The following is a 24,228-nucleotide window of genomic DNA, read 5'->3' as shown; positions in this document are numbered from 1 at the left end:
CGCTACGTGTTCAGCTTAGTTTTCAAGATGTTCCCTCTGGAAGTACAGTTTAATACTTGAATTAGATTTTTTACGGCTTTTTAATAACTGGTATTTCTCCTTGTCCCTTTCTCCTCTACCAAACTAATTGGTGCGTCTAATTAAACTACAATTTTGAGCCATGCAGCAAATTATGTTTAATATTTGTTACATGTGCATTATAGAAGTATCTTGATCAAGGAGTTTATGCTTTTTAGATTATTTTAAAGTTCAGTTTTTTTAAAAAATGGTAGAAAGTTTCTAATTTAGGATTTCTATAACCAACGGCATATAAACCAGTTATAATATCTTTAGGTTGTATAAGTTGACTCTAAATAGCATGTCCCTCAAAGTATGAATGTCTGAATGTAATATAATTGGTAAAACAAAATTAATAGACTAAGAAACTTAATTAGGCTTTACCTATGTAAGCTAACATATGCATACATCTTGGTGTAGTGTTGTTTCATAGTGAATGTAACTAAATAAGAAAGGTTGGGACTGTGACTAAAGTAATTACGGTAGTCTGTGAATCATGCATGTTTCACTCTCTCCCGAGGAAAAGCTTAGCCTCCAGAGCTGTGTCTGAGTCACTCTGGATTCTGTCTTCAGGAGAGAATTGCTGCTTGATGAAATCATGACAATGGGTCAGAATATTTAACAGTGAAAGCATTTTTATGAAGAGCTTGAAGAAGTAATGTAAGATAGAGTGGAAGCTCCTAGATATTTAACTTTAGTGCTGTCAGCTCTTCTGCACGAACCATGCCAAAACGCAAAAAAAAGATCCTTGCAATGCAATCTTTTTGTTCAGTAAACGCTCCTTGTAGTCCCAAAGCCTCCAGCAACTGCAAATTTTGGATTCTTGATTTAGGTAAGAGTGGCACTACTTAGATTTTCTCAAGTGTGTATTTTTGTGATATTTTCATTTACTAATTGTGGCCATTCTAATATGATCTGTTTTGGACTTTAAAATTAAGTTTTAAATTAAAATTCATTTTGGATTATTTTTAAAATATTTATAATGACAGAGTATTTGCTCTTTTGACACTTCAGTCGCAATATTTACTGGCAGTGGTTTTGTTTAATTTGCAATGTCTATTACTGAAATAGAGCATTGAACTTATAACACTGAAGAAACTAATTTCACAAACAAAGGAGGTGACAGCAAGTGCACTACCTAATTTATACAGTTTATAACTTGGACATTGAATATTTAATGTATCCTTTTACAATTTTGATCTTTTAACAGTAATTTTTAATCTTTGTTTCTGGTATTAAATAAGTTAGCTGTACTTTTTTATGAGATGAGTAATAAAAAGATTTATGAGATGAGTTGATTTTGTTCATGTAATTAGTTTTCAATTTGAGTGCTACTTTCAGGAAATCAGAAATCTGATTTATATTTTTACTTATGTATTATGCAGAAGTCCAGAAGTAACAGGATTGTTATCATGGGAACTTCCTTAGTTCAAATAGTTTGGATGGAGAAGTTTTTGTCAGGCGTGTCCATGAAAGGTTCCTGATTCGGTATGTAGATAGGCTTGGCAACGAACTGCACCAGGTGTCCGATCTTTCGGTGGGAAGATCTTTCGGTGATGGTAATCACAACTCCATGATCTTTACTCCTATCCTTCTCCATGAGTATAATAAACAGTATGGGAAAGTACTTAATTGATGGAGAGGTAATTACAATGCTATTCAGCAGGAACTGGTGTGCCTAAATTGGAAACAGATGTTCTCAGGGAAATGCACAACAGAAATGTGGAGGTTGTTTAGGGAGCACTTACTGATAGTGCTGGACAGATTTGTCCCACTGTGGCAAGGAAGGGATAGTAAGTTGACAGAACCGTGGATGACAAGAAATGTGGAACATCTAGTCAAGAGAAAGAAGGAAGCTTACTTAAGGTTAAGGAGGCAAGGATCAGACAGGGTTCGAAAGAGTGACAAGGTTGCCAGGAAGGAACTGAAGAATGGACTTAGGAGAGCTAGCAAGGGACATGAAAAAGCTTTAGTGAATAGGATTAAGGAAAGCCCGAAGGCATTCTACACTTACATGAGCAACAAGAGAATGGCCAGAGTGAGGATAAGGCCGATCGGGGATAGTGGAGGGAGCTTTTGCCTGGAGTTGGCCGAGATAGGGGAGGTCCGTAATGAATACTTTGCTTCAGTATTCATTAGTGAGAGGGACCTTGACATTTGTGAAGACAGCTTGAAACTGACTGATATTTTCGAACAAGTTAATGTTAAGAAGAAGGATGTCCTGAAGACTTTGAAAAATGTAAGGTTAGATAAGTCCCTGGGCCAGATGGGATATGCCCATGGTTACTACAGGAAGCAAGGGAAGAGATTGCTGTATCTTTGACGACGATCTTTCCATCCTCACTGCCCACTGGAGTAGTGCCAGATGACTAGGGGTGGCAAATACTATTCCCTTGTTTAAGAAAGATAATAGGGATAATCCTGGGAATTACAGAGCAGTCAGTGTTACATCTGTGGTGGGCAAATTATTGGAGAGAATTCTGACAGACAGGATTTATGATTACTTAGAAAACCATAATTTGATTAGACATAGTCAGCATGGCTTTGTAAAGGGCAGGGTCATGCCTCACAAGCCTTATTGAATTATTTGAGGATGTGACAAAAAACATTGATGAAGGTAGAGCAGTGGATGTGGTTGACATAGATTTTAGTGAGGATTTTGATAGGGTTCCCCATGGTAGAGCCATTCAGAAAGTAAGGAGGCATGAGATCCTGGGAAATCTGTCTGTCTGGATACAGAATTGGCTGGCCTGTAGAAGACAGAAGGTGGTCGTAGATGGAAAGTATTCAGCCTTGATCTCAGTGATCAGTGGTGTTCCACGGGGATTGGTTCTGGGACCTCTGTTCTTTGTGATTTTTATAAATGACTTGGATGAAGAAGTGGAAGGGTGGGTTAGTAAGTTTGCCAGTAACACAAAGGTTGGTGGAGTGTTGGATAGTGTGGAGGGCTGTTGTAGGTTGCAATGAATTATTGACAGGGTACAGAACTGGGTCGATAAGAGGCATATCAAGGTCAACCTGGAAAAGTGTGAAGTGATTCACTTTGGAAGGTTGAATTTGAATGCAGAATACAGGGTTATAGGCAGGATTCTTGGCAGTGTGGAGGAACAGAGGGATCTTGGGATCCATGTCCTCAAAGTTGCCACCCAAATTGATAAAATTGTTAAAAAGTCATATGGTGTGTTGGCTTTCATTAGCAGGGTGATTGGGTTTAAGAGCCGCAAATTTATCCTGCAACTCTTTAGTGCCCTGGTTAGACCACGTGTGGAATATTGTGTTCAATTCTGGTCGCCTTGTTATGGGCAGGATATGGAAGCTTTAGAGAGGGTGCAGAGGAGATTTACCAAGATGCTGCCTGGACTGGAAGGCATGTCTTATGAAATAAGGTTGAAGGAGCTAGGGCTTTTCTCATTGGGGTGAAGACGGATGAGAGGTGACTTGATAGAGATGTCCAAGACGAAGAGAGGCATAGATAGAGTGAGTAGCCAAGAGACTTTCCCAGGGCAGAAATGGCTACCAAAGAGGGGCATAATTTTAAAGTGGAAGAAGGTTTAGGGAGATATCAGAGGTAGGTTCTTTACACAGAGAGTGGTGGGTGCATGGAATGCACTGCCAGCGGTGCTGGTAGAGTCAGATGCATTAGGAACATTTAAGCAACTCTTGGATAGGCACATGGAACATCGGAGAAAATGAGGACTGCAGATGCTAGAGAGCAGAGTCAAAAGGTGTGGGGTGCTGGAAAAGCACAGCCAGTCAGGCAGCTTCTGAGAAGCAGAGAGTTGACTTTTCGAGCATAAGCTCTTTGTGAAGCGCTCCAAAAGCTAGTGCTTCCAAATAAACTTGTTGGACTATAACTTGGTATTGTGCAATTTTTAACTTTGTCCACCATAGTCCAACACCTGAATCCTGCCTGGGTTCAATTCCACCTTCAGGCAACTGTCTCTGTGGAGTATGCACGTTCTTCCCCTGCCTGTGGATGTCCTCCAGGTGCTCCGGTTACCTCCTGCGGTCCAAAGATGTGTTGGCTAAATTGCCCATAGTGTCCAGGGATGTGTACATTAGACAGATTAATCATGGGAAAGTGAGGTTACAGGATAAGTAGGGGGGTGAGTCTGGGTGGGATGCTCTTCGGAGGGTCGGTGTGGACTTGATGGACCGAATGTCCTGCTTCCACACTATAAGCATTCTGTGATTCTCTGAAAATTCAAATCCAAGCCAAAAAGGTTTAAGCCCAGGGACAGTGCAAAATTCCCAACAAGGGGGTAGTAAACTGAGCCCACAAAAAGCACACCAGATATAGAATTGAAGTAGTTCATGCAATCTCAATGGAAAGCAGCAGTGAAAATAGAGTAGGCCCAGATGCCACTCATGCAATGGAATTCAGCTTCGGAAAAAGTAGATTTCTGTTTGGGACTCAACAGAACAACTGAAGTAGATTAAAATCAAGAAAATACTGAAGCATGGTCCTGAAGCTCAACAGATAGCAGCAACTGCAGGGTGGGCACTCAAGTCTGGAACAGATTAGCTTAATTTTCAATTGACTAAGTGACAGAGCATTTTGATGGCAATTCAGCATGTGGTAGAGTTCAACAAAGCATTAGAGTCCTAGTAGCAGAGTGGCACAGAAGTCTGGAGCATTGAGCACAAACAGAATTCAAATGTTTCAAAGAGCGAAGCAAGGGTAAGAAAATGTGTCGAAAAGGAGAATGAGGAGTTTTCTGTGAAAGGCCAAAGATGGCAATAGACTGCCAGGAATTTGATTACAAAAGAGAATAATTCATTATAGAGCTGAATACAAACCTTTAGAGTAAAAGCTTATTTAGGCACATTTATCAAAAAAAAAGTTCATGCATCACAGTATTCAACTTGCTTCTTGAAACTTCCAGAGATCTTAACTTCTATTATATGTATCTGCTATCATTGCCCACCTAGTTAATTGTTGGTGCAGATTTGGAAGTTGTCACAACTTTAGAAGGTGTCAATGCACTTTGCTGCAATTGCTATGGAGCGGTACAGGAAGGTTTATGAGATTAAATCCAGAGATGACACGTTTGTCTTATGAGGAGAAATTGAGCAGCTTTGGTTTATATTCTGTCGAAGAATGAGAGGAAATCTAATGAAGATATATAAGGTGCTAAAGGGAATTGACAAAGCAGACAAAAAAATGGATGTTTCCATTTATGGTGCAATCTAAAACAAGAGATCATAGTTGAGTCTAAGAGGTGTCAGATTTAAAACAGATATAAGGAAGAATTACCAAACTGACCAAACCCTAAAGGACATTGCTGCCTTTGACCACTGGCATCCCAGCCATGACAGTTTGGACCTGCACGAAACTAAGTTGGACTTCTAGAGCAGCAAGTGTTTCAGAGCACTAATGACGTTTGTCTGAACGTGTGCTAAAGCACTCAGGCATCGGGTCACTTGAGCTTCTGCTGCAGTTTCCAGCATTTCTTGATTTTCTTCTCTAATCAGTAGTTTTTTGGGACCAGAGTGGATGATCTCAACCTTGCTGACATTGAAATTCGCGTTGCATAATTCCCCATTCACTTGTAATCTTATGCCTCCATCTGCACTGTTTACAATACTGCCTATCTTTCTGTCAACAGAAAATGATCTAAGTTATTAATGAATTCTTTCTGTGCATCGTTTATCACATCTCATCAAGTAGAGTACCTGCCTATTATCCTAACCGTATCTCCTGCCACTCAACCAATTTCTGAACCAGATCAATAAATTGCCTTCATTTCATGAGATACAACTTTAATTAAAATTCTCTTATTTGCCTAAGTCAAATAAAGTCATGGAAATGTACAGAATAAAAACAGACCTCTCCATCCAACTCGTCCATGCCGACCAGATATCCAAGATAAATCTACTCCCATTTGCCAGCATTTGGCCCATATCCTCTAAACCCTTCCTATTCATATACCCATCCAGTTGCCTTTTAAGTGTTGTAATTGTAGCAGTCTCTTCTGCTTCCTCTGACAGCTCATTTCATAAACGCAGCACCCTCTGTGTGAAAAGGTTGCCCCTTAGGTCCCATTTAAAGCTTTCCCCTCTCACTTTAAACCTTTGCCCTCCAATTCTCCCACCAGTAAAGACCTTGTCTATTTACCTATACATGCCCCGCATGATTTTATAAACTCCTATAAGGTCACCCCTCAGCCTCTGACACGCCAGACAAAATATTCCCACCCCTCAGCCTCTCCCTACAGTTCAATCCCTCCAACCCTGGCAACATCCTTGTAAATCTTTCTTGAACCCTTTCAAGTTTCAAGTCCATGTAAATAGCATCCATTAATATTCCCTGGCCACTGCTTTAAACATAACTACCTCATTTTTTCAGAGGATGTGAATGCATTAACAGGATACAGTAAAGATGTACAAGAATGCTTCCATGCCTAAAGGACATGCTTTGAGAGGATGGATTGGGGATGTAGAGTTGAGAAGGTTGAGAGATTTAATGGAATTGTTCTGAATCATGAGGAATGTAGACAATGTAGATGGATAAACTGAAGGGTTCAGAACCAGAAGTTATAAATTTAAAGTGATTGAAATAGAATCAAAGACAACGTGAGAAAGTGTTTTCATACAATTAATGGATGCAATTAGGAATGCGCAATCTGAAAGTATGTTGGAGGCAATTTTAATTGTGTCTTTTTATACAAAATTAGTTAATAGCTTGGAGAGAAAAAAAAAAGTTGCAGGGGAATGGAACCCTTCATTTCCACAACATTTCAAAGCCACAGACTCACTTCCTTAATGTCATTATCCCTCTAACAATTTGCTTGTGGCTCAGGTAATAATCCAGAGATTATAATTCTTTACTTCCTGTTTAAATTTAAATTGTCTAAATATTATGACTGAAACTTAAACAGGACTCTTCGCAAATATTAGAATGGACACATAGAATCCCTACAGTGTGGAAACAGGCCCTTCAGCCCAACAAGTCCACACCGACACTCTGAAGAGTAACCCATCCAGACCCATTCTCCCTACCCTATATTTACCCCTGACTAATGCACCTAACCTACACATCCCTGAACACTATGGGCAATTTAGCATGGCCAATCCATCTAATCTGCACATCTTTGGACTGTGGGAGGAAACAGACACAGGGAGAATGTGCAAACTCCACAGAGACTGTCACCCAAGGCTGGAACCAAACCCCAGTCCCTGGTGCTGTGAGGCAGCTAACCACTGAGCCACCAAGTAAGTGTGAAAATTCATCACACTGACTGGATCCTTCCTTCTCTCTCCAACATCCTTTGAAAGGGGATGCCTTACCCTAGCACAAAGAGGCAGCATGCCACATAGAAAATTACTATCATGTTGACAATCAGGCTGCTACCCCTCACTACATTCACTGTGGAATGGTCAATGGTGGCTGTATTCCAAAATCTACCATCTTTGGAGCTTTGCTAAAATGCAACTGAATGAATACATGATTTTATACAATGGAAATATATGGGACAACATCAATTTCTTGCCTTAGGCTGATGCCATTGCAGAAGTTACATTTAACCTGAATGGGACAAAACTGCTGGATTAACTGATTTTATCATGCCCTCTTTCAGATAGTCATACTCCAGACTCCAGAAACATGTCTTGTATTTATCACTTATTTTCTTCAAAGAAATACCTGTCAGCAATTCGAGGTTGAAGTGATTTCAATTGATGTCACACAAGCAGTATGGTCATGTTGCAGTTTTTGTTAATCTTTTTAAGGGAATTATTTCAGATAAAACCACAAATCACATATTTAATTGAGGGAATTGAGGAAAGACCAATAGTATTTCTCTTGTTACGATCCCAGCTGATGTTACTACTGGTCAAGTCAGATCCCAGACTGAAAACCAATTTAATAGATCATATTTTGCTTTGTTTTTAATTTAACAAGATGTTGTTTAGCTGAAATACAAGCATGTAGTGCTGCAGATTTGGCTTCAACAATAAAATAACAGTAATGCAAAAGAAGTGGCGCTCAAGTACAATAATCCAAATTGCTTACAAAACAAACTCAATTTGAAAAATGTTGAAACACAAAAATTAAATACTATCTATCCTAAAACTATCACAATATAGTACTAAAACTTTGGAGAATGAATTCCATTCACTATTTAAATCTGTAGATTTGAGTAAACTGTTTCTTCCACTTCTTGGTCTTGAGACTTTGATGGTCTTCTTCTTAATTAGCCACAGGCATAAACTTCAAATACTCCCTTCAAATTTCTACTAAGCACATCTGATGTGAAACATTCAGTTGAAATCCTTTCACTAATGTAACCTATTTCCTACCTTTTCTTAACTATCTTCTTTCTCGAAGAGAAAAACTGTTTCATAACTTTAACCAGGATTTCTGCAAACTGAAACCAAACACTTTTCAAGCTAATGAAAGCAAGCTAATGCTTCTCAATGTTTACTCTATTTGCTTGTAATACTCTCCCAATGTAAACAAATTTTCATAATCACTCCCAGGGAGTCTCCAGTGGTTTAAAAATAATCATAGCTGCAGAAATGCTGACAAGTCCCTCAACCCCCACCATTAAGCCCCCTCAAACATGCAGATCAAAATCCATATACCATTTGTTCAAAATTCAAACACTAACATTAATTATAATGCATACATAAAAATCATGCACCTAGCATCATACTTTATAAAATTATTTTTTATTATCTCCTCATGAAATTGTCCAGATTTGATAATTGGGTTTCATGATGACTGAGTTACCAAAACTCTGTCAAGAACAAAGTAAAGCAGGATTAGACCCCAATAGCAGCACTCCATGACATTGATTTGCAATCTGCAGTCAAGTTCAACTAACCATATTCAACAGGCTTTCAGCGTACCTCTTCAGTTTGATTAATTCCAGAAGCTTCAAGTAAATAGCTGAAATCACTTACCTTCCTTGATCTTGGTGTTATTCCCCCCCCCCCCGCCCCGCCAATCATTGTCACTGAAACTCTTCAAACTGATTCTGGTTAAACACGATAGCTCTGAGTCCAAAATGTGCTGTGAAAATTTATAAATTTTCCATCTTCTATCTCCTCAGTTTTTGTTTTTTCTCTCTCTCAAAAACTTTAGGCTTTGATTTCACAAATAGTGATTACTCTTGTACACTTTTTCTGTCCAGGCAAGTTTTCTCTCATTCCTTCTTGCCTATTTGTAATTATTGTTAAATTTTTTAAATGGCCATCCCTATTTTTGTGCATTAACGAAAGTATAGTATTTTTGTGATTCCATTAAAATTCAGTGCACGTGCAAGACAGTCACCAATGATACGGTCAATGTTCCACACGACTACAGGACATTCTTGAGGGGGAGGGTGAACAGCCAGTGGTTATGGTACACTTTGGTAACAATGATATAGGGTTTTGTTTAAAAAGGATAAGATAATAAAAGCAGAATATAGGGAGTTAGGAGTTAAATTACAAAGTAGGATCTCAAAGGTAGCCATCTCAGAATTGCCACCACCGCCATGTGCTCGTCATAGTAGTAATAGCAGGATATATCAAAAGAAATTTTTTGAGGGCTTTGAAAAGATAGACAGGAAGAAATGCTTCCCCTTAATGGAAGGATCAGTGACCCAGGGCCAAAGATTGAATTTAAGGGGCAGAAGGTTTAGAGGAAATATGAATAAAAATGATTTTTCCCATAGGGTGATGGGAATCTGGAACTCTCTGTCTGTAAGGGTGGTAGAGGCAGAAACCATAGTAACGCACTTATGATGCCAAAACATGCAAGGCTTGGGTCCAAGTACTGCAAAATATGATTAAAATAGGTAAGTGATTGTTATTAACCGGTACAGATTCAGTGGGCTGAAGGGCCTTTTTCTGTGCTATAGATCTCTAATACTATAATTCTAATATAATGTAAGACTGGAGTGGAGTAAGAAGTGTTTGAATGTTGGGTGGTACACTGAGAGTAATCGAGATGTACAGCATGGATGCAGACCCTTTAGTCCAACTTGTCCATGCCGACCAGATATCCCAACCCAATCTAGTCACACTTGCCAGCACCCAGCCCATATCCCTCCAAACTTTTCCTTTTCATATACCCATTCAGATGCTTTTAAAATTCTGCAATTTTGACTGCCTAATAATCTGTTAAACTTGCAGAAGAAGGTTGCCAGGGTTGGAGGATTTGAAATATAGGGAGAGGTTGAATAGGTTGGGGCTGTTTTCCCTGGAGCGTTGGAGGCTGAGGGGTGACCTTATAGCCTCCACCACTTTCTCTGGCAGCTCAATTCATGCATGTACCGCCTTCTGCGTGAAAAAGTTGCCCCTTTTGTATCTTTCCCCCTCACCCTTACCTATGCCTTCTAGTTCTGGACTCCCCCACACCAGGGAAAAGACTTTGTCTATTTATCCTATCCATGCCCCTCATGATTTTATAAATTCTATAAGGTCACCCCTCAGCCTCCAACGCTCCAGGGAAAACAGCCCCAACCTATTCAACCTCTCCCTATATCTCAAATCCTCCAACCCTGGCAACATTCTTCTGCAAGTTTAACAGATTATTAGGCAGTCAAAACTGCTGAGTAATGTGAGCTTATATGGTGTTCCATGTACAAAGATGAACATTTGCAATAGTTCATTCAGACCAAAGCAATAGTACTTTAGAACTCAGAAGTGAAGTTCTGCATCAGCCTGTACAGACAAATCAAACTGACTGGAATGGTACTTCACTTGGGTATTTTTTTTTAAATTATACAGTTTTTTCCTATTTGAAATAAATTGCATTCATGAAAGCTTTGTATGCTATTTGTAAATTAAATGCATCTTGATAACTCATTTTAACTTTATCAGAATTTTTAAAAATGAAAATAGCATGGTACAGTGGGCAGCATTTAGTGTTAGTAGCATCCCTTTTACAAAGGTTTTTAATCATGTATGGTGTGTAGCTTAAAGGATTAAATTATGAGGCCCAATTTGTATTCCTTTGCTTTATGAGTTTGAAGGGTGATTCTTATCACGGTGTTTAAAATGTTAAAGGGATTTAATAAGATTAAGCTGATTTGTCTGAAATCAGCACAAAGAAGTTTAATCTTCAAATTAGAGCTCGAGCAAGTTAGTAGAGGCTTTCTTATGGCCCTGTTGTCTTATCCCTGCACCCAGAGGCCTGCTCCAGAAGTGTGTAATAACATCTCTGAATAGGTTGCTTGGAAAAATAGGCTAAATAAAGAAAATCAGAGCAGTTTGTGGAAGGGCGGTTGTGACACATGTGGTAGTGTCTCTACCTCTAAGCCAGGGGGCATGGGTTAAAGTCCCACCTGTTCCAGATTAAAAATCACATAACACCAGGTTGTAGCGCAACAGGTTTAATTGGAAGCTTTTGGAGCGCTGCTCCTTCATCAGGTGGTTGTGGAGTATAAGATTATAAGACAGATTTATAGCAACAGTTTACAGTGTTATGTAACTGAAATTATACATTGAAAAATACCTTGATTGTTTGTTAAGTCTCTTCTGTTAGAATGACCATGCTAGTTTCACTTTTTGCAAATTTTTTTTAAAAAGTTACATTTTCAAGTGAAATTTAACAATTGGGGTCAGCCCAGATAATGTATTGGTTATTAGCACCCCTCTGTGCTGCTGTCTGTGCCATAATGTTTAGACTGATTCTAATCTAAAACATGAGTTAACAGATTCTTACATGAATTCATGCAGTTTTTTTTTAGCAAAGTACAATGTAATTATGCAAGTACAAATTCACCCCACAAATGTACATGTGTATGTGTGAGTGTGTGTGTGGCAGGGGTTATGAGTGTCTGTGAGAGAGAGTGTATGTGTGGGGGTTATGATTTTATGTGTGTGTGTGTGTGTGTGTGTATATACATTGTGCAATGGGGTCACCTGTCGTGTGACATGAACTCACGGTCCCAGTTGAGGCACTCCCTGTGGGTACTGGACTGTGCTATCAGTCTCTGTTCGGTCAGTTTTCGCTGCTGCCTGTCCCAAAGTCCGCCTTGGAAGATGGTCACCCGAAGGTTTGAAGTTGAATGTCCTCAACCGCTGAATTGCTCTCCAACTGGGAGGGAACACTCCTGTCTGTTTATTGTTGTGTGGTGCCCATTCATCCGTTGCTGTAGCCTCTGCTCAGTTTCTCAAATGTACTATGCCTGTGGTGTATGAGACAATGCAGGCTGAGTCGTATGAGTACCTGCCACATACATAGTGGGAGGTGTCCCCACACATAATGGTGGTATCCATGTCCACACTCTGACACACACGCGCACACACACCCCTTGCTTAATACATTATTCATCAACTTACTGTGAACATCATTAGTTTGTGTACAAGTCGATTTTTTTTATTAATACTTGGGTGATAAATCCACTTATTATGAAAAGAACTTTAGTTTAAACTTGTGAATATCAATGCTGAGAACATAAGGTAGCTGATTTGAAAAAGCTACAGATAAGACTGAACTATCTTGGGCATATCACAGTGGTACAGTGGCTCAGTGGTTAGCACTGCTGCCTCACAGTGCCAGGGACCCGGGTTCAATTCCCGCCTCAGGTGACTGTCTGTGTGGAGTTTGCACATTCTTCCTGTGTGTGCATGAGTTTCCTCTGGATGCTCCAGTTTCCTCCCACAGTCTAACGATGTGCAGGTTAGGTGAATTGGCAATGCTGAATTTTCCATAGTGTTCAGGGATCTGTGGGTTAGGTGCATTAATCAGTGGTAAATGTAGAGTAACAGGGATGGGGAATGAGTCTGCGTGGGTTACTCTTCGGAGGGCTAGTGTGGATTTGTTGGGCCAAATGGTCTGTTTCCACATTATAAAGATTCTTTGATTCGATGTAATAAAATCTACTGATGTGTTAACTTTGCACCTGGCCAGTGAGGCTTCATTGAATAAAAATATTCCAAAATTAAAACAAGAAAACAATGAACAATCTGAAAAATTTAACCAGAATTCTTAATAGTGCCTTTCCCATTTTAGTGCATATGTGTTTGGAGGGTTTTAGCATGAAGTTGTTTATCTGCAATCCATCAGATATTAAAGCAATGTGCCTTCCAACCAAGGATGGGTTGTGAGCACCCTGCATTTCAGATGTTTTCCCATTCCAGGAAATTCAACGACTAGTGTTTCAAAAACATGCTGGCCAGGTGTTAACAAAATAATTGAAACAGGAAAGTCATAGCATAGTGATATTAGGGCCACAACATAATTTTAATTCTGGGATTAGGAGACACTGAAAGGGCAAAACTAGCAGCATCCAGCCGGAAGAGACCTATGTAAGTTATTTTCTTTTTTTGAATTTTCTTAAGGTTTGTTGCAGCCCAAAAAGAGCAAGAGATCTTGATAACCCATGTGTTTCAAGTGTTACCCATGCTATTATTATACTTAAAGTTTGGAATTATTTTAATTGAAAGTTACCGCACTGTAAGAGCTCTTTTGTCAACTGTCAGCAACTCCTTACAGCTTGTTGTTAAAGACTGAAATTGGATAAAATGTTTAAACAGTTGACAGGAATGATGTCATACTTTGCTTCTCAGGAAATTTACTCATTACCTTCCAGTTCTATTATCATTTCTTGCTGACAAAAAAAAATCTATGTCAGTCTAAATAAGTGCAGACCTGGGAAGTTTAGAAACTTCTGTACAAGAGTGATTGAAGAATTACAAGGAAAGGGTCAGTCTTCTAAGATTTATGCTCTGGGCAGATTGGTATGTCCGGAACAAAAGGGATCATATTTCTGTCTGAATGATAAACATTCTTGGTATCATGCAGTATTCCACCCTGGTTTTCCCACAAGCAGAAATGTTTCACAGCTGTAGTTCTGTTGGTTTTATCATGACTGTCACAAATTCTTTCTCCAAAACTTTCAAATTAATTCCTGTTTTTTTTATCCGGTTTCTTTCATTAAGTAGAATTCATTTTTAAAAATATCAGCATAATTTTAATTTATGGAAAAACTGTAATGCATTTCTTTTGTCATAACAGAAAGAGTTTTGATGCGTATAGCTGATGCTATATTTCTTTAAGTAAGCTGACAAACTGTTATGTTCATAGAAGCCCTACAGTATGGAACCAGGCCATTTGGCCCAGCAAACTTCACACTGACCCTCCAAAGAGTAACCCATCCAAACGCTTTCTCTTACCCAGTTACTCTACATTTCCTCTGACTAATGCACCTTACCTACACATCCCTGAACACTATGGGCAATTTAGCATGGCGAATTCACCTGACCTGCACATCTTTGGACTATGGGAGGAAACCAGAGCACCCAGAGGAAACCCACACAGACACAGGGAGAATGTGCAAACTCCATACAGTCACCTGAGGCTAGAATTGAACCTGGGTCCATAAGACCATAAGACATAGGAGTGGAAGTAAGGCCATTCGGCCCATCAAGTCCACTCTGCCATTCAATCATGGCTGATGGGCATTTCAACTCCACTTACCAGCATTCTTCCCGTAGCCCTTAATTCCTTGTGACATCAAGAATTTATCAATCTCTGCCATGAAGACATTTAGCGTCCCGGCCTCCACTGCACTCTGCGGCAATGAATTCCGCAGGCCCACCACTCTCTGGCTGAAGAAATGTCTCCGCATTTCTGTTCTGAATTGACCCCCTCTAATTCTAAGGCTGTGTCCCCGGGTCCTAGTCTCCTCTCAATTTCCTAGCGTCTACCCTTTCCAATCCATGTATTACCTTGTAAGTTTCTATTAGATCTCCCCTTAATCTTCTAAACTCCAATGAATACAATCCCAGGATCCTCAGCCGCTGGACACGCTCCAGTGCCAGTATGTCCTTCCTGAGGTGTGGGGACCAAAACTGGACACAGTACTCCAAATGGGGCCTAACCAGAGCTTTATAAAGTCTCAGTAGCACAACGGTGCTTTTATATTCCAACCCTCTTGAGATAAGTGACAACATTGCATTCGCTTTCTTAATCACGGACTCAACCTGCATGTTTACCTTTAGAGAATCCTTGACTAGCACTCCCAGATCCCTTTGTACTTTGGCTTTACGAATTTTCTCACTGTTTAGAAAGTAGTCTTCCCTGGCGTGAAGCAGCAGTACTAACCACTGAGCCACTGTGCCAGCCTAATAGTACACAGCCCAGAGCCTTTTATTTATACCTTTCACAGGAGACCAGATGTAATTGTGAATTTAGCCCTCCAACTCTGTGAAAATTCTGGAATCCCATTCAATAGCTGAATAAGCAAAATCTGACTCACTCACTCAAGCTAGTATCCCTAGTAGTTGTAGAAGAGTAACTTAGATGTATAAAGTGTGTTTAATCTCAGCCATTTATTAAAGTCCAAGGGTCTTGCGGAATATGCTTTGTTGTTCCAAGCAAATTCTGTGTCTAACTGCAGTTTGAGGAGTTCATCAGAATTCTAGTCTGTATGCACGATTACACAAGGCTACTGGATTGATTAGCCTTAGACAAAAACAGAATCTGAAAATAAAATTGAAAGTGCTGAAGACGAAATAATGCAAGCAAGAAATGGTATATGCAAAGCTGATCTGGTTTTAATGGTGGCTGAAAAAGAAATTTTGCCTGGAACATTGGGTGAATTCCTGATGAAGGGCTTTTGCCCGAAATGTCGATTTTCCTACTCCTAGGATGCTGCCTGACCTGATATGTTTTTCTAATCTTGTCTCTAATCTCCAGCATCTGCAATACCCACTTTCACCCTTTAGGTGAATTGACTATTATCTGTTAAATAATGTCATGAGATTTCATTCAGTGAGGTTATATTAAATGAAACTAAGTCCTAAGTCTATCGATGGAAGATGCTGGAAATACTCAGTGACCAGGAAGCAGGTGTAAGAAAGAACAGAGTATACATTATGAAAGCCATGATGGCAGCAAAATAGAGTTGTAGATATTTTTAATCAGCCTGTTCAGACATGTTATGACACATTTCTGGAGCAGATGGAACTTGGACACAGGCATTCTGGCCCAGTAGTAGGGACATTATCAATGTGCCATAAGATCCTATGGCTGGAATTAGAAGCTGAGCCCACATTTGCTACATAAGTAATAATTGGACAAACTGACTCTGTTCAAAAATAGTGAAGGTTATGGATAAGCATAGCCTCATGTCCTTCAAAAATTGTGGAACAGTCTGATGACTGGTACATGATCTGTGTTCATGCCATCAAAACTCAGTGGGTAGTGTGGACTTTGTATGACCTGTGATTTTATCGAATTATAGCATGGGAAATGAATAACCAGATGTAAAAGTAGGGGAAAGGGTGGGCAGTATATGGGTCTGTGCAACTTCTTACTCTCACCCTCCTTTCATTTAAATCATACCAGATGTATGTTGTGACTGAATCCTTTGATCTTTCAGTACAGCCACAATTGGGAGTCAGACACTGTATTACAAATAAAATAGCATACTTGTCTTGTTGCCTTCCTTTAAAGGTAAGAGATGAGACACTAAGTTACTTAAAAAAAGACTCATGATCCATAAGGAGCAGAACTTAATAGATGCAAATGAATGTTATGTAACTGCTTATGTGATTTAGTGTTCAGTGTTGGCAATGTGGGTGAACATGTTGAGCAAACAAAGAAATAAGCAGACAAATTAAATATCTCTTCTATATATTTACATTATAAAGCTAAACAAGTAGTTGGACATGGAGATGTTGAGGATTAGTTTTAAACCAGAAAGACTGCTTCTTTTATGAATCCTGGGGTGGAATCTTTTGAAAACGATGATGGTCTCAGCTACCAGCTGGAAAGCTGCTAAGACCTCCACACTGCTGGTTTTTGAGCACACTTTGTGTCACTTAGTTACACAACAGTTCCGTGGTAACCTTCTGCTAGAAGTGGAGCTCCAGCTACTCAGAGCCTCCGGCCATTTAGCGACTGGCAGCTCTTCTGCTCACAGCACATCATTAGGGTGTAGTGGCTCTGACCTGTACCACATCTATTCAAGGACCCAGGTATTTGCTGGGTCATATTAATTAGGCACCAAGGGCTTTAGAACAAGGGACCCAACCCCAGGATCCAACAAGCAAATACGCCAGAGTGAATACTATGAATAAAATTAGAGCAGAGTATGAAGATGACAGGATTTCAAGGCTACTATTCCCCACTCTCCTTTCTGATTAAGGGCCCCCTCATCACCAAACTTGCCACATGGAGAACTCTCAAGATTCTGTCCTAGATTATAAGATGCAGTGAAATCATGACAGAATTAGTCTCCAAATCAAATGTGTCTCCAACAATGTAATCATCTTGGATGTTTTTAAATTTGTGAGTCATTCACTGGTTAGTTATTCTTCTACAGACATTAATGTCTTCTGTGGGAACTCTCAGAACTAAAACTATATGACTTCAGCTTCTCTGTATAATTAAACATGAGGACCAGCCACATGTTTTGAATTTCCGGTTGCGCAATAATCAAGCACTTCTACCCAGGATTTGCAGGAAAAAGGCATCGATGAACAAGCAAATGCATTTAAAACTGAGCATTTATGCAGATTAATAAATGTCTAAAAGGAGAAAAAAATGATTATCATTTTAACCTTTCTCATTTCCTGATATTTTGACTTCATGTGCACTTTTAGTAAGTACTTACTGAATTTTTTTTCCCAGCTTTCATTTTCACAGTAAGGAAATAAAGCTCTTTCTAGCTGTGTTAGCCAGTATCTTCTCTCATGAATCCCAACTAACGGATAGCTTTGATTCATGTTGTCAAATCTAAGTTGACTCAGTTATTTCTTATCAGAAATGAAAATAAAATTAAATAATCTACAATTGACTACTCTTGACAGAAGTAGTTCTTCTACAAAAATTAAATATTTGTTTGCTGTATAATCTGAGCTGGGTCCTGTAGAGCAGGAAGATGCCTCATTTCACCATTAGTGTCTGCTAAATTAAATGACTTTAACTCAAAGGCAGACAATGACATAGTGTGAATGTCATTGGACATAATTCTGGAGATACAGACTCAAATCCACCGTGACAGCTGGTGGATTTACATTCATTGAATAAAATCCAAATTTGAAAGTTAGTCTCAGTAATGGTGACCATGAAATGGTCACTGATTCGTCATAAAGACCATAGGACACAGGGGCATTCGGCCTGTCAAGTGTGCTCTACCAATCAGTGAGATCATGGCTGATCTAATAATCCTCAATTCCATTTTTCTATCTCTTTCCCCATAACCCTTGATTCCCTTAATGATTAAAAATCTGTCTGTATCAACCTTGAATATACTTAATGACAGCCTGCACTGTTCTCGGAGGTAAAGATTCACTACTGTCTGAGAGAGGAAAATCCTCCTCATCTCTGTCTTAAATATGCAACTCCCTTAATCTGAGATTATTTTCCCTGTTCCTAGACTCTCCCACTACCCTGTGAAATCTCCTAAAATTTTAGTAAGGTTGACACACAATCTTCTAAACTCTTGATAATTAAGGCCCAACTTTCCCCCAAAGTGTCTTTGTAAGATTATCTGTCCCCATCTGGTATCAGCTAACAGACCTCTTCTAGATTGCCTCCAATGCCAGTATATCTTATTTTAGACAAAGTTAAAGATCACACAGCACCAAGTTATAGTCCAACAGGTTTATTGGAAGTATAATCTTTCAGAATGCTGTTCCTTCATCAGGTCAATTCAATTTAGCGCTCTGAAAGCTTGTACTTCCAAATAAATCTGTTGGACTATAACCTGATGTTGTGTGATTTTTTTCTTAAACTTTGTCCACCCCAGTCCAACACCGGCACCTCGGCATCATTTTCTTAGATGAGGGGACCAAAGTTGTTCACATGTTCCAGTTCTGGTCTGACTTGCGTTTTATATAATTTCACTAAGACGTCCTTATTTTCTTTACTCTATGTTGTTTGAAATACAGATCAGCATTCCATTTGCCTCCCCTTTTACCTGCTGAACCTGTACGGTAACTTGTTTTGTAATTTATGTACAAAGGCTGCCAAATCTCCGTGCTGTAATTTTCTACAGTCTTCCTCCATTTAATTAATATCCAGCTTCTGTATTCTTCCTGCCAGAGCGCATCACCACATTTTTCCATATTGTACCCCATCTACCTAGTTACTGTCCAATTGTATAAACTGTTTATATCCCTCTACAGACTCTTTGAGTCATCTTTGTTACTTGCCTTCCTGTCTATTTAGTGGCATCTGCAAAATTGGCAATAGTACATTCATTTTCCTCATCAAAGTCATTAGTGTGTATTGGATCTGCACTGAGCCCTGTGACCATGATTATTGGGTGTGGGCAGGAACGAGTAATCAGATCAGCCATGATCTTATTGAATTGCAGAATAGTCTCGAAGGAAGAATTGGCCAGCTCCTAATCCTAATTCATGTGTTTGTATAGGAAGACTGTACAAACACCACACTGCTAACTTTTCCATTACTGTTTGAACCATGGAGCAGTGCACTCCCTACAAAATCATCATGAAGTGTCATTGCCTAAGGTGCTACAATCCAGCTAGTTCAGTTCAGTTTGCATAATATTGAGAAGCAACACGTGAGAAACGTGGAACTGCCAAACAGATTTCAACATGTATTTTGATAGGTGTGGTACTGAGACTGCTCAGTCCTTGCAAGGTATGATTCTAAATGGGGTGGTGATGCAATCGGATTTAGGGGTATTAGACCATCTGGATTGATCTTGCAGACATTCTCTGCCTCATAACCATTCTATGACTTATAGAGTCATAGTACATGGAAACAGGCCCTTTGGCTCTAAACTGTATGAGTTCCATTTGCCTGTGTTGGGCCCAAATCCCTCTAATCCTTTCTTATCCCTATACTTGTCCACATGTTTTTTAAATGTTGTGATTGTACCCACGTTTACCACTTCCTCTGGCAGTTCATTCCATATATGCACCGTCCTCTAGTGAAAATGTTGCTGTCAAGTTCCTTTTTTAACCATCTCCCCGCCTCCCCCCCGCTCTCAACCTTAAACCTAGGGCCTCTAGTTTTGGACTCCCCTACCCTGGGGCAAAAACCTTGGGTATTAACCTTCTCTATGCCCTCATGATTTTATAAATCTTTAAAAGATCACCCCTTAGCCTCTTAGACTTAAGGGGAAAAGATGCCAATCCATCTCGCCTCAGTAAAATCCTTGTCAGTCATTTTTGCACCCTTTATAGCTTAGTAACACCCTTCCTATGGCAGGGTGATCAGAATTATAGGCAGTACCCTAAATGTGGCCTTTCAGTGTCTTGTCCAGTGTCAGAGAGCATAGTGGGATTGTGGAACACACTGCCACTGTAATCATTCTATGATTTTCTTCTATGTAGAAGAAAATAACATAGGTGTATTTTAAGGATCAGAGGAGAAAAGTAAGCATTTATATGTTACAAGCATTAACTTGTACATTAATTAATAAAAGAGCATGGGGAATAGAACTAATACCTTCTCCAGAGAACCAGTTCAACATGATGGACTGAATGGCTATATTTCTATGCTATATTTTTGTTTATCCTAGACCAGCATTTATTGTCTACTCCTAACTGCCCTTGAGAACGTAGCAGTGAGTTGCCTTCTCAAACCATCCAGCTGTAATACTCTCAAACCCTAAACAAAACATCAAGTATACTTGCATTCATCTGATTTGTGATAGAGGAGTGCTGATTACAGTCTTGATGCTTCTCAATGAAAGAGGAAATTGTAAGGTGAGCCTGTCAATGGTTTTTTCACTTGTGGGAGATGAGGTTGGGGCTGCTTACACACTGAAAAAAAAGCAGTGAAACAGAATTGCGGGAAAAACAGATGGTTTGAGTATTGCATGATTAATGTTTTTGTAGTTCACTGATAAATTGTGTTTGGAAAAAAATGTATTTTCAAAATAAATCTGATATCCTTTGGGACTTCTGTATCCAGTGTTATCTACAATGTGCTTTCTTCCTACAGACTCACTTTCAGTGTCCAGCAATGATGCAAGTCCTCCTGCATCAGTGACTTCACTTCAACCCCATTCTGTGAGTACAACGCAAAGCTCACCAGGTCCAAAGCGTCCTGGTAATACTCTACGGAAATGGCTCACTAGCCCTGTACGGCGTCTAAGCAGTGGAAAAGCAGATGGCCACGTAAAGAAACTGGCTCACAAACATAAAAAGAGCAGAGATGTCCGGAAAAGTGCAGATGCTGGGGCTCAAAAAGACTCTGACGAGAGTGCTGCTACACCCCAGGAAGAAACTGTGGATGAGGTCAGTAGCAGAGTACTCAAAAATCTGGTTGAACCTTGGCACAGTTTAAACAAGAGAAAAACAGATGTGATTTGAATACTCAAGAGCCTAAAACCAAATGAAATAGTTTTCATTCAGTTTTCACCAGGCCAGCGCTTAAACCGACATATTATGAAATTAGTTTCATACTTTTATTCTATATAAATACATAATATTCCACACTTTAAGGATTAGTTTTAAAAAATGAAAGATGACATGCAGTGTGCTAAGTTAGGGAGGTTTTGTGATGTTATCTTTATGCACTAATAGCAACAGCCCTTCTCAATATAAAAGAAACATCTATCTGTTTAATAAGTTACAAAGTAGTAGTATATTACATTGAAGGTAACTGATCTTTTTTGAGATGATAAAATGAATTGCACAAGGGCATGAATGTCATAATCAAAGTTAAAAGGATTTGATGAAGTACTGTATAAAACAGGAACAATTTTTAAAATGTAAGAATTGTAGAAGAGAAAAAAGATTGGAGATGTAAAAAGTTCCAGGTTTTAGAATCCCAGAACAAAATTAATTAAGATAGGAGAGTGTACTGTACCTCACAAATTACAATGTCCTGGGACGCAGAGAGGTGAACAAATGCTCAGGGTTCTTTACATTTTTAAAGGACCAAAAGAGGGAAGTTCAGAAGAGTGCTAACCTTTTATAACTGGTAAAAGGTACAATAACAAATTACCTAAAAGTGCAAGTACAATCCTAAAGCACTTTCTAAGACATGGAATCATTATTCAAATTTGAATAATGGAATTCATACTCCATTATGATTTGTTGAAGGTAAAATAACAGAGATCATATATGTTCATCTGTTGCTGAGAAATGAAGGTTTTAAACCAGTTTATTTCACTACAATAAAAGAGAAAAAGTAGAAATACTCAGCTGCTCTGGCAGTATCTGTGGAGAAAGAAAAAGATTTAATATTTCAGGTTGTGATCTTTGATCAGAATGGCCATCAGAAGTTTTTTTTATAATTCTATTGAAGAACCTTGGAGGTGTTCATACTGTTGTGATTTGATGATTCTATGTAAGACAAATGATTATGTGTGACCACTGAGTTTGTAAAATCTAGAAGAAGTTAATAAATTTAGAGTGAAATTACCAGCACAATACTAATTGTGTTGACAACAAGTAAAAGAAGTTACAAAAATGAAAGAGCTCCAGATTTAATGCTCAAGCAGTTCGAAGACTGAGAAGGAAATTAAGATGGTCAGAGATGTGATAGATTGCTTAAAGACATTGTTTCAAAATGCATGATGCTACACCCTCTTGAAAGATTTGGATTTACCCAATGCTCAAAAAGATTAAAGATCCAAATTCCAAAATCTATAATATGAGCAGTAATATTACCATCAGAAAACCTTGCTGAAAACCTTACCAATGATCAGAATTTTTAAATAATGAATAATTTGTAAATTAACACCAAATTCAATAATATTGTAATGTTCTGATATAGAGCAATGAAGCAGTAATTAGAAGTGAGAGCAGGTCACTATCCACTGTGATTTCGGGGATGTGTCCAAAAAGAAGAGAACATCGATTGGCAACAAGAAACATCAGAGCTGGCCCAGCTTTGAGGGTAATGGGAAATATACCTCATTGTTGTGGTTCTGTTCGCCGAGCTGAGAATTTGTGTTGCAAACGTTTCGTCCCCTGTCTAGGTGACATCCTCAGTGCTTGGGGGCCTCCTGTGAAGCGCTTTTGCCGGAGGAAGCATCACAGAACCGCTTCACAGGAGGCTCCCAAAGCACTGAGGATGTCACCTAGACAGGGGACGAAACATTTGCAACACAAATTCCCAGCTCGGTGAACAAAACCACAACAACGAGCCCCCGAGCTACAAATCTTCTCCCAAACTTTAAATATGCCTCAACCATAGTCCAAAGTACAGAGGATCAAACAAACCTGATTGCAAGTGTAAAAGAACCAATCCACCAAATGACCCCAGTGAAAAACTCAAAAGGACAAGATTCACTATTTAAAACTTATTTTAACAATCAAATCAAAATGAACATGAATTAATCACCAAATTGTATTCAGTAGAAACCATAAATTACACTTTAAATAGCTGACACAACAAATGGAAATCTTACAGATATCTCAGGTAGCCTCTTCAACCTGTGTGGCATTCATCGCAACCATGAAGACCCTACAAAATTCTGCTCTTCCCAGCTAAAGTTTCAGTTCCTTCTCTTACGCAGGAGTTAAGCCCAAAGCCCTATACAGTAATGGGTTCACCACATTGAGGGTATATTGTCCATCAGTGAAGGACTTATGCTCGAAACGTCGAATTCTCTATTCCTGAGATGCTGCCTAACCTGCTGTGCTTTGACCAGCAACACATTTGCAGCTGTGATCTCCAGCATCTGCAGACCTCATTTTTTACTCATCAGTATAGGGCAGCACATTGACTCATGGGTTAGCACTGCTGCCTCACAGCACTAGGGACCCAGGTTCAATTCCAGCCTTGGGTGACTATCTGTGTGGAGTTGCACATTCTCCCTGTGTCAGCTTGGATTTCCTCTGGGTGCTCCGGTTTCCTTTCACATTGCAAAGAAATACAGGTTCGATGGATTGAGCGTGCTAAATTATCTCAGCATGTGCAGGCTGGTGGATTAGCCATGAGAAATACAGGATTATTGGGTTGTGTGGCGGGGCGGGGGGCAGTGCAGATGTGGGTCTGAGTGGGATGTTCTTCAGAGGATCAATGTGGCTGGGCTGATTGGCCTTTTTCCACACTGTAGAGATTCTAAGATCAAAAAGAGCACCTTTCACAATATTTCTCAGCTCTCCTCCTTGAAGCAACCTTTTTGCTTTCTTTCTCCAGCTATGCTACAACTTTCCACTTTAGCTGCCTTGCACTTTCAGCTGCTGCACAGCCAATATGCTACTGCTCTGCTGTTGAAACGAAGTACAGTCCGTATTGTGAACAATGAGTGAAATTTGATCTTTCACCTTGGAGTCTTTCTGTTTGTCGAG

At 39.4% G+C, this 24,228-nt stretch overlaps 1 protein-coding gene across 5 annotated transcripts in view; it reads left to right on the top strand.

The window, feature by feature from the left end:
• Positions 1 to 24,228, top strand: part of LOC132815624 (triple functional domain protein) — a 547,994-nt gene that overhangs the window by 441,568 nt on the left and 82,198 nt on the right. For all 5 annotated transcript variants that reach the window (XM_060824568.1, XM_060824569.1, XM_060824567.1 and 2 more), the window contains one exon: positions 20,924 to 21,219. In XM_060824568.1, the coding sequence (XP_060680551.1) occupies positions 20,924 to 21,219 (296 nt within the window). The remainder of the gene's footprint in view (positions 1 to 20,923; positions 21,220 to 24,228) is intronic.

Source organism: Hemiscyllium ocellatum, chromosome 5 (genome assembly GCF_020745735.1).
Source record: "Hemiscyllium ocellatum isolate sHemOce1 chromosome 5, sHemOce1.pat.X.cur, whole genome shotgun sequence".
NCBI lineage: Eukaryota > Metazoa > Chordata > Chondrichthyes > Orectolobiformes > Hemiscylliidae > Hemiscyllium > Hemiscyllium ocellatum.
This window is presented reverse-complemented; position numbering and strand designations above follow the sequence as displayed.